Here is a 10,385-nt window from a genome sequence, read left to right as displayed (position 1 = left end):
CAGGGTCAGGCGCCCCGGCCCGGGGCCTTCACGGCCTTGGGGGTCCGGCCTGGGCCGCTGGGGCTCGGGGCTGCGGCGGCGGCGGGGCTCCTGGGAGTCGGGGCGCGCGCCCCGCCGCGGCCGCCCCGGCCGCCCGGCCACGAGGATGCAAACCGGGGCGGCCGGGGGCCGAGCGCGGGCCAGGCCGGATCCCTCCGCCGCCGCCCTCGGCCCCTCCAAACTTTGGCGAGAAGGGGTCCCACGCGGGGCGCCCGCGCCGAGGCCGGGCGGCCGCACGGGAGGGGCGCGGGGCGGGGGCGGGGGCGGGGGCGGGGGCCGGGGCGCGGGCGGGGCCGGGGCGCGGGGCGGGCGGGGGCCGGGGCCGGGGCGGGGCCGGGGCGGGGCGCGCGGCGGGGGCGGGGCGCGGGGCGCCGGGCGCCTCACTAGTGCCGCGGCCGCGGGAGGGAGCGCAGGGCGCGGGCGCGGGCGCGGGGCGGGCGCGGGGCGCGGGGCAGCGGGACGCCAGCGGGAGCGCAGCCGCCGGGGAGGCCGCGGGAGCCCAGGCCGCCGCGGGAAGCCGAGGAGCCGCCGTCGGGGCGCGGCGCGGGGCGGGGCGGGGAGCATGCCGCCGCCGCTGGCGCCCCTGCTCTGCCTGGCGCTGCTGCCCGCGCTGGCCGCACGAGGTAGGCGCCGCCCCGCGCGCTTCGGAAACTTCGGGGCGCCCCGCGCGGGCCGCTGGGGAGCGGGCGGGCGGGCGGGCCGGGCCGGGCCGGGCCGGCGGGGCGGGAGGGACCCGCTCCGCGCGGCCGGGGCTGGGGGGACGCGCCCCCGGCGGGGCGGGCGGGGGGCCCGGGGCCGGCCCGGGCTGGGCTGCGCCCCGGCCGCGCGTGGGGCTCGCGGGGCGGCGCGGGCTCCGGCTGCTTCTCGGTTTGAGTCGAGCTGGTTTTGGTTTCCTGTCGCCCCGCGGGGCCGCCGCCGTCCGCTCCGCCTCTGCCCCGGCCGGGGGCGGATGTTGGGGCGCGAGCGTGGGGCCCGGCGGCGTCACCCCCTGGCCCGCGCCGCCCGGCCGGACCGCGGGGCGCGCGGGCGGGGGCGGCTCCGCGGGGCGGGGGCGCGGGCGCGGCGCGGGGCCCCGGGCGCCCCTCGGCAGGGCCCGGCGCGGGCCACCCCCGCCCGCCCCCCCCGTGCCCCCCGGCCCGGCCGCCGCCCCGTCGGGCTCGCACGCACGGGGGGCCGCACGCACTGGGGGGGCCGCACGCACTGGGGGGCCCGGGGCACACTCGGCTGCCGCTGTGGGACTTTCACTTCTCGGAGCTGAAGTTGGGAAGCCCTGTGGGCGGGAGGCGCCGGCTCCTGCGCCCTCTCCGGGGTCTGAGGGGTCCGGGGCGATTGCTTCCCGCGCCCCTGGAAGCTGGGGGTGAAAAGCGGCTCCCCAGGTCCAGAGGCTCGGCCGCCCCCCCGCCCCCCCGCCCCACCCCGCCCGGCCCGGCCGGGGCTACTCACACCGCGGGCGGGCGGGAGGGCCTGGCTTGCCGGGACCCTTCGTGGCCTTGGGGTCCAGTTCCTTCCAAACGGGCGTCCTCGCCCCTCCCGCGGGCGCGGGACCCTGAGCCGCCCTCCCAGGCGCGCGGGGGCGGGCGGGTCCCCAGGCGCGTCCCGCGGCCGGCAGGGCAGGCCCCGCCACAATGGGCCGCTCTGATTCCCGGCCTGGCCGCGCGGCGGGCGGGCGGGGCGCACGGTGCAGCTGTCGCATTTTCCCACGAGCGGGGAGCGGGGCGCGGTGTGGCCGCGCCCCCAGCCCCCAGCGCCGCCCCCTCGCAGAGCGTGTTTGAACAGCCAGACAATCGAGGTGGCTGCGTGGCCCAGCCCCGCTCCCCAGGGAGGACTGGGGGGGCGGAGTGGGGACGGCGGCCCCGGGTCACCTCGGCTCTTCTGCGCTGTGTCCGGGCGCCTTCCAGGACACCCCTCCCCACGCAGGGCAGGACGCGGCCACCTGCCACCCCAGCTCCCTGGCCTCTCCCCTTCTGACTCCCCAACTCCGGGCAGGGTGCTGCAGCCCCTTGGTGGCAGGTCGGGGCTTCCTGGCCCCCCACCCTCCAGGGCCCCCCGGGGAGGGCCCGTGCACCCGCCGACCCTGTCCTCTCCCCTCCCCCAGGCCTGCGATGTTCCCAGCCCGGCGAGAGCTGCCTGAATGGCGGGAAGTGCGAGGTTCTCTCCAACGGCACGGAGGCCTGTGTGTGAGTATGCGCCCTGCGGGGACCTGTTGCTTTTGTTGGGAGCTGCGCCCCTGCCTTCTGCGGCGGGCAGGCCCGGCCGGGACAGAACACAGGGCCATTGTCTTGTGGAGATGGCCCAGAAGGCTGGGCGCGGTCACGTGCTACTTTTATTGGACAAAGTCTGGCAATTACTTAATCACCAGCAATTATGCTGCATGTGGAGCTGGCCTGGCCCCTGGAGGTCCCAGCGCTCCTCCATGGGCCACCTCGGGCTCCCGGGGTGCTGGATGCCAACCCCCAGCATCCTGTTTCTTCTTAAAGTCTCAGAGAAACAACTGACCTGTGGGGGGGGGGGCGTTCTGGACCACTTGCGGGGAGGCGCAGGCCCCAGCACTCTGCCAAGTGGGGAGCACCTCTTCTGGGCAGGTGTGTGCCTTCCCTAGGCAGGTGAGCACTTCTGGACAGGTGAGCAGCTCGTGGGCAGGTGCATGCCTCTTTGGGCAGGTGAGCACCACTTCTGGGCAGGTGGCGCCTCCCAGCAAGAAACAGAGTATTTCCAAGGCAGACCCACCCCGAGGCCCTCTGGCCTCCGCGCCCGCCAGGAAGCTGGCAGCATCCCTGGGTGCAAGGTGGGCGTGGCCACAGGACGTGCCTTCTGTCCTGGCATCCGCTCAGCCCCATCCCTCACGCCGACCCTCCAGCCCTCTGGTCCTCGGCTGTGAACCGCCTGTGTGTGGGGTGCCCGCCTCGGCCCTGCCTGCCCTGAGCCCCCGCCAGCCTGGGGCAGCTTCCCGGCGGCGGCTGACACCCTTCAACTTGAGTTCCTCCCTGATGGGGAGAATGAGGCGGTGTTCGTGGCTGCAGAAAGCCCCTCCCCAGGGGCTGCGGGTCGGCGCGCCCTCATTCCAACTGCTGGAGAGCCCATCCCCTAGACAACCCCCCCCCGGCCCCTGCCTGCCCCACCAGTGGGCAAGCACCCCCTCCTCGGCCCCCCCCAAACTGCAGCCAATTAAGCAGGTCCGCGAGCAGTTTACTGGACAGAGTGGATTGTGTCTTTGTGAGATGCTAATGAACACGCACTGCTTTTTTTTTTTTTTTTTGCTTTTTCGGGGCCTTTCTCCTCCTGCAGAAGCCTCGGCGACGCTTGACGCCCTAAATCTTGCTTCCTTTCATTCAGAGACCGACAGCTGGGATTCAGTGGGAGCGCAGCCCCTTTGTCGGGGAGGCGGATTAATGCCGTGTGATTAATTATGCGGCTTCCCAGAGGCTTGCGCTGCCCTGCGGGCGGGGCCGGTGCCCGTGCAGGGGCTGTGGGCCAGCAGGAGGGGTCTGCGCGGGGGACAGTGGGAACCGTCTCTTCTTGGGGCCACCGGCCAATGGGCCAGCCTGGCCAGGAACACGCAAGGTCTTCTGTTGAGGCCACATGGGCTGGAAAAGGGGTGTCTTGAGGACAGGCTGTGGCCGCCTGCTCTGGCATCAGGTCTGAGACACTTTAGGGGGACATGGCAATAGTGCGGCGTGCTCTCTTCCACCCCCAAACGTGGGATCCGGGGGCGCCCTGCCGCCTGAGCCAGGCCTCCGGTGCGGGCTTGGGTGCGGGCCTGTCTCCTCCCCCGGGGCCTGGCGTCCCCTCCTCCTTGGCGGGAAGCCCGCCTCCCTCTGGCCTGGCACAGAGCTCGGCCCACAGAGACCCCATTGTGCACACCTCGCAGCTCCACTTAGAAGTCAGAGCGGAAGTCGTCCCAGAGGCCCCCACCTTGGGGCGGTGCCGAGGACAGGGCTGGGCGGCCAGACCCAGGCAGGAGAGCACAGGACAGGGCCGGGGCGGTTTGGGGGTGCTGCTGCGGCCGCCAAGTGGGGCGCAGCTCCCTCCACACCTGCCAGCCAGCCTGGAGGCCCTGAGGGTCAGCTGACCAGAGCCAGCCGAAGCACGTGGGAGGGGCCCAGCTCTCCCGCCAGAGGGGATGCCACCTTTTTACCTAGAAGGTGCTGGGGTGCAGGCTTCAGGAGCCCCGCCTATCTGTGTGAACCCCAGCTCTGCAGCACTCGGCTGTGACCCTCAGAAAGTTCTCTGGCTTTCCTGCTGGCTTGCCAGTCCCCCTGTGCGCAGGGTGTGGGGAACGGGGTGCACAGCGGGAGGGGTTAGGGCCTGGTGAATCATCTGCCTCCATCCCCAGAGGAACCGTCCCCAGAAGCTGCCAGTCAGGCGACCGCAGGGCTCGGGATCGGAAAGAGGTCTTGGTGTGTCCGTGCCTCCCGGGAAGGCACTGTGGGGAGGCCTGGGCGGGCGCCCCGGCAGGCGCGGCCTCTGCACAGCTGCCTGGCCTTGCACCTCCGGCTGCCCTCCTGAGGGACAGCCCATCTGCCCCTTCTCTTCAGCTAGAGGCCGGTGGGGGCCGGCGGATGGCCTGTCTGGGTGAGGGTCATCCTTGGCCTGAGGCTCCTCGCGGGCTCCGGGCGGAGGCTGAGCCCGGGACATAGGCGGCCCTTCCTGGGAGAGTCGGGTCAGCAGGCCCTTGGGGCGATGCAGGAGGGGTGAGCCGTGGGTCCCGCGCCCCGGCAACAGTGTCAGCTGGTCAGTGCACGGCGGGCTTGGCGTTGCGCCATCCTGTCTCTGAGGCCCACTAGTCCACGCCCCGGGGTCACCCGAATTCGCTTCTCGCAGGTGATTGGGCTCCTGGGGGGGGTGTGGCTGGTGCGAGGCGGGCCGGGGTCCATGTGCGCCGCCTCCCCCCCGCCGAAAACTGGTGCCGCGGCTTCAGGGGCCTCCTTCCTGGACCCCCGGGGACACAGGCACAGCCAGGGGACGGGCCGTGATGCCGAGGCCTGGCCACCCCGAGGTTGCCCTGCCTTCGTGGAGTTGATGCTCTGGGCTGGGGCGGGCAAGGCGGCCCTGTCTGCACGGGGCAGGTGGGGATGGGTGAGGCGGGCAGCCTGGATCTGGACATGGCTCCCAGCAGCCCCTGCCCCTCTTGGCCAGGCAGGGGACCTGGTGCCCGCAGCAGTGGCTGCCGGGCCCAGGGTCGCATGCGAGTCCGCCCGCCTGCCTCTCTCTGGAGCTGAGGCCCTGACCCCTGGCCGCCCTGCGAGGAAGCAGGACGCCACTTCCCCTTAGAGAGCAGGTGGTCGGCTCGGGCAGGAAGTGACCGCCGCTGCCCGGCTGGGGAGGGACAGACAGGGCCTTGTGCGTCTGTCACCTGCCCGCGGTTTCCACTGAGTCACCTGCAAGTCTTGGCGAGGCCGGGGAGGGACAGGGCAGGTCTCATCCTTGCCTTGGCTGTCCAAGGCCGGGCGGCCGGGGCTGGGGTGGGAAGGCGCCCAGCGTCAGTCTCGCCGCTGCGTCCGCCACCGGGGGCCGCGGGGAACACGAGCTTGTAAAGGAAGCGGCCTCTGCGGCCCTGCCGAGCGCCAGCCAGCGCTTTTTTCCATTGAAAAAATAACAACAACACTTTTTAAGAAGAGAGCGAAGACTGTGCCGTCAGCAGGAAGGGGCGGGGCAGGACAGCGGTGGCCGGGGAGAGCCCGCCCACGCCCACGGGCCCCCCAGAGCCGGGCTGGCTGGTACCTGCTCCCCGCACCTGCCCCGGCCGCTCCAGGCTGGCCGCGGGAGAGGGGCCCAGCTCTCCTGCCGCCTGTACGTGGGAGGATGGGCTTCGCGGGGCTGGCGGGGAGCCTGGGCCACCGCTCGCTGAGGGTGGCAGCTCCGCACTGGCCGCCGTCTGGCCTCGTGGAGCCCCCCGGCCCCCAGGGTCGCCTTGCCGCCCTTGTCTTAACCCCGACTTCGTAGGGGGAACACGGAGGCCGAGGCGCACGGCTGAGCGAGGGCGGGGACGGACTCTGCGTGCGTCAGCGCTGGCCTTCATGTGCCGGCACGTCCTGAGCGCCGCGGAGCCTTCCCACGGGCCCTCACAAGCGGCTGCTTGGGGCAGGGTCGCCGGGAGCCAGGACCCGTCTCGGGGCCCAGAGGCTCCAGACGGAGCTGGGGCTCGGCTGGGCGGGGGTCGGCAGGTGGGAGCCGGCTGCCTCCGTCACGCCTGCCCGTCTGGCCTGGGCCTGGGTCTTCCTCAGTGTGTGAGGGGGTTGGGGTAGGTGGTCTCTGGAGCCCCCTCCACTGTGTCCAGGCGGGACCCTGGGAAGAGGGCTGCACAGGCCTGGTGGCGGCAGCGGGCAGCAGCGTGGTGGGTGCTGCGGGGGCGGAGGTGCCCAGCAGCCAGGCCTGGCCACGCGGCCAGGCCGGTTCTGCCAGTCTGGGCTGCCCTGGGCTCCGGTGTTCAAGCTGCCCACCCGCAGGGCTGGGGCGCACCTGCAAGGGGGTGGGGGGAGGGCGCTGCCGTCAGCTCCTGGCCCCGCCTGCCAGGGGAACGCCCCACCTGCCTCATGCCGCCTGGACGGCCCCCGGCGCTGGTGGCTCACAAGGTTGTCCGTCCCTGTGTGCTTCCAGAGCTTTCCCACCACCTCCAGCAGAAAGCCCCCACCGCTAAGCAGGCCCAGCCTCCGCTGCCAGGCCAGGGACCAGGTGTCCCCATCCTGGCGGCACATGCTGCCAGGCGCGCCTGTTTTGGGGTTCCCCGCGAGGTAGCCCTGGCCCTGCCTGCGGGGCTTCCCCTGACACCCAGGGCTGGCTGGGGAGGCTGAGCCTCCCGGCCTGAGGGCAGTCTGGACGGTGGGGGGTGCTGGCTGCAGTGGGGGTCCCCTCTGAGCTTCCCTCAGGGCTCAGGGAGGCACCAGGCTTTGGGTTGGGGTCAGGCGGACCTGTGAGGTTGGCACCTGGTCCCCAGTGGCCGGGGCTGGCGTGGGAGGCTGAGGGTGCTGTCCACGCCTCCCAAGATCTACGGAATTGGGGAGTGGTGTTTGAGCATCAAGCGCCCCTTCTCGCCACAGGCCGCCCCCCTGCCCCCCACGCCCGGTAGGAAGCGCACCCCTCTGGAGCCCCCACCCCAGCCAGTGCCCCAGGCACTGGGCTCTGTGGGGAGTTGCGGGCCTGTCTCCAGACGTTGGCCGGGCAGCAAAGGCTGCCCTCTGGGGCGCTCGTGGCTTCCTGGAAGGACCCTCTGGGCAGCCTCTCCTTTGACCTCCCCACCTGCGGTCCCCGAACCCGAACCCGAGCAGCCACCTCCGGCGGGGTCTTCACACGCAGCGTCAGGGCGCCGGCCCCAGGCCAGCCAGACCCCACGCCACCCCCTTCGTGCGCGTCCCTGCCATGGGGCTCCCTGGGCTGCTCGTGGCCCCTCCTGCGCAGGCAGCTGGGCCCGAGGGCACATGGGGGACTGGTGGCTGAAATCGCCCCTGCGGAAGCGGCCAGATTGGGCCCCTGGTGCTGCCCAAGGCCGGTCAGCCTCCCGCCATGGTGGAGCCGGGTGCTCTGCTGTGCCGACGACTGGGCCTGGCAAGCCCCGGGTTTGTGAGCAAGCCCACCCCCCCACCGCTGGCGCAGCCGGTTCCCTGCAGCCTGAGGGGGTCGGTCCCAGGTACTGTGGACCTGGGGGCGGGGGGGCAGGAAGCATCTGAGACGCCCCCACCTGCTCTGGGGTGCTCAGGGTGGGGGGGCACCAGCTGGAAGGAAGCCCCCTGGCTCGTGCAGAGCTGATGCGGCTCGCCTTTCCTTCTTGGGGATCCTGGGGACTCTGCCCTCTCACCCCATGAGGGCCCCGGGGTGACTTAGCCCAGAGGCCACGTACCAGCCGCTGCAGGCAGTTGGCCCCTGGGGGCGCCATCCAGGGGCCAGGGCTGGGGCATGTGAGAGCAGGTGGGCGGCCATCCAGGCAGCCGAGGCCCTGGAAGGTCGGGGACAGGTGGGGGACAGGCTGGGGACAGCCTCCCACCGTTTCCTCTCCGTGTTGTTGACGAGCGGAAACTGCACGGTTACTGGAAATGAGCGGTTTGGGGGAGAAGCCAGCGCTGGCCGGTGTGTTTTCCCTGACAGCTTTTCAGTAAGACGCTGAATGAGCGGGGGTGGGGTGGAGGCCCCCGTGGGGGCGCTGGGCAGGACTGCAGCTTGCGGCTGCAGGGGGTGGGGTGCTGCTGGGTCCTAGCCTGGTCCTGCCCGGGGTGGGGGCGGGGAGGCCCTGGGACTTCCCCTGCAGCATCAGAAGGAGGCGCTGGGTGCTCTGAGTGAGTGCCTGGCGGGCCGCGGGCGGGCTGTGAGCCCGTGCCCACACGTGGCGGGGCCCAGGCCCTGGGCGCAGCGTCCGCTGGGCAGGAGCTCGACAGGGAGTGTGGCGTGCCCTCGGGGCCGGCCGGCCCTGCAGGGCCTGGGAGGCCTGGAGGCCTGACTTCCGTCCTGCAGGGAACGACAGTCTGACACCCCACCCCTGCTCGCCCTCAGACTGCCTGCTGGGAGGGGGCCCACCGAGCCATGCCCACTCGTGCAGAGAGCCCCCTCCTGGCCAGGGCAGCCCGGCCCAGGATCCCTGCTCCCCCCAGAAGCCCCAGCCCGGGCCCACGCCAGCCCCAGACGCCCTCTGCCGCGCTGAGTCACGACGCAGCCACTCATCCCGTCCGCGCGGGCCTGTTCCTGTTGCTGGCCGTGTCCAGGCGCCTCTGGGTCGGTCACAGCAGCAGGCGTGGGGTGGGCCTGTGTGCCGGCCGGGTGGGCAGGCGGGGCTGGTGGTCTGCCTGGGCTGGGAGCCGGGCTGGGAGAGGTGGCCAGAGGGCAATGTGGGGTGCTGGCTGCAGGGTGGGGTGACCTTGGGTCTGCGTCGAAGCCTGGGGTCCCGCGCGGCCTGCGCAGAGGCAGTCACTCACAGCCGGGCATGCCAGGGTGGCCCTGCCAGGGTGCCCGCGGGCCTGGGAGGCTTGGGGTTTCTTGGCGTGAGGGCGGGGAGAAGGTCGCCTGCCCGGCACCCTGTGACTGAGGGGGCGGCACATGTGAACCTGCTGCTGGGGGATGCGGCGGATGGGAGCTGGGGGGTCCAGAGAAGTCCCCAAGCCCCCGAGCCTGGGGGCTCCCCGCTTGCTTGCAGGCGTCTCACCCAGGATCCGCCGGGCCGCCCGGCCGTGTCCCCTGAGCCGCGGGTGCAGGATGCCCGTCTGCCCCGGGCCAGGGGCGCAGGTGGCCTGCGGGGTGTGGCTGGGCACGGCCTCCGCAGGGGCGGGAGAGGGTGAGAGCGGAGCTGTCTGCGCCCCGGCTCCTCATCTGGGGAGTGGGCCCCGGAGCATACCTGGGGAGGGGCTGGGGGCCCCTGTCCAGGTCGAAGCCAGGGCCCGTGTCCCTCCTCTGGGACCCAGGGGAGGGGGTCCTTGGCTTCCCCGCCGCGTCCCGGGGCGCCTGTCTGCCGAGCAGCTCGCTGGGCTGGTGGGGGGGCCGCAGGCCGCCCCCCCCCTCGCCCCCACGTCACCGGGAGCAGAGGCGGGAAGTTGCCGGATCGTTCCGGCTCCCGCGCGGACTTAATTAATCAAGTCTGGGATTAGCCCTCCCCGGCGCTGCCTCTGCCCATCGATCCCTCCCCTGCAGCTGGGGGTGCGGGCCTGGGCTCGGCCTGGCTGGGGAGCAGAGGCCCCCTGACAGTTGGGAAGCCTCCCTGGCGTCAGGGCCTTGAGCCTGGACCATGTGGGTCTCCAGGTGCGGGGTGGGGGGGCGCGGGCTAGCCTGGCTCCAGGTCGGCGCCTTCTTTCACGGTCCCGGTGGGAGGTTTTCCCAGTGGAGGGCAGCGCGGGGCCAAGCCGGCCTCCCACATGCCGGCACTGCGGGCTCTGGGAGACCAGGCCTCAGGCGCCTCTGCACACGGCCGCGCCGTCCGGGAAGCTGCTTGGCCCCCGCGCCGGCCCGTCAGACGGCCCCTGCCCGGTCGGGTGGGCAGTGCCGGGGGGACATTGTTTCCCTGCGGTGGGAAAGGTGACTTCCCGGGCGGGCGGGCGGGCGACGCTGTCCCCACACAAAGGGCTGCCCGGCTGGGAGGAAGCCGCGCTGCCCTGTGCTTCCTCTTCCCACCGTATTTTAAACCATCCGAGGATGCGACTTGGGAAAAAGGCTGAGACAGGCGAGGGCAGCTCTGCGAGCAGCTGTTCGGCCCGGAAAGCCACCCCCACCCCGTTTCCTCCTCGGCCCGGCGCTGCCTCTCTGGGCCCCTGTTTGGGGCTGGGGTCCGTCTCATCAGGCCGCTGCCACCCGCCCCCCCCCCCGGCCCCCCGCAGCCCCAGCAGCAGGGCCAGGCCCCCCGTGGCTCTGAAGGAGACCACAGCTCCGACAGG

General features: G+C 72.7%; 1 protein-coding gene across 1 annotated transcript in view; it reads left to right on the top strand.

The window, feature by feature from the left end:
- Window positions 1-601: 601 nt before the first annotated feature.
- Window positions 602-10,385, top strand: part of NOTCH1 (notch receptor 1) — a gene marked incomplete at both ends in the record, with an annotated part of 34,702 nt that continues 24,918 nt past the window's right edge. Inside the window, 2 exons of the mRNA XM_084236279.1 lie at window positions 602-662; window positions 2,135-2,216. Coding sequence (XP_084092405.1) covers window positions 602-662; window positions 2,135-2,216 — 143 coding nt within the window. The remainder of the gene's footprint in view (window positions 663-2,134; window positions 2,217-10,385) is intronic.

The sequence above is a fragment of the Talpa europaea genome (genome assembly GCF_964194135.1).
Source record: "Talpa europaea genome assembly, chromosome: 7".
In the NCBI taxonomy this organism is placed as follows: domain Eukaryota; kingdom Metazoa; phylum Chordata; class Mammalia; order Eulipotyphla; family Talpidae; genus Talpa; species Talpa europaea.
Note: the sequence above shows the minus strand (reverse complement) of the source record. Positions and strands in the feature narration are given on the sequence as shown.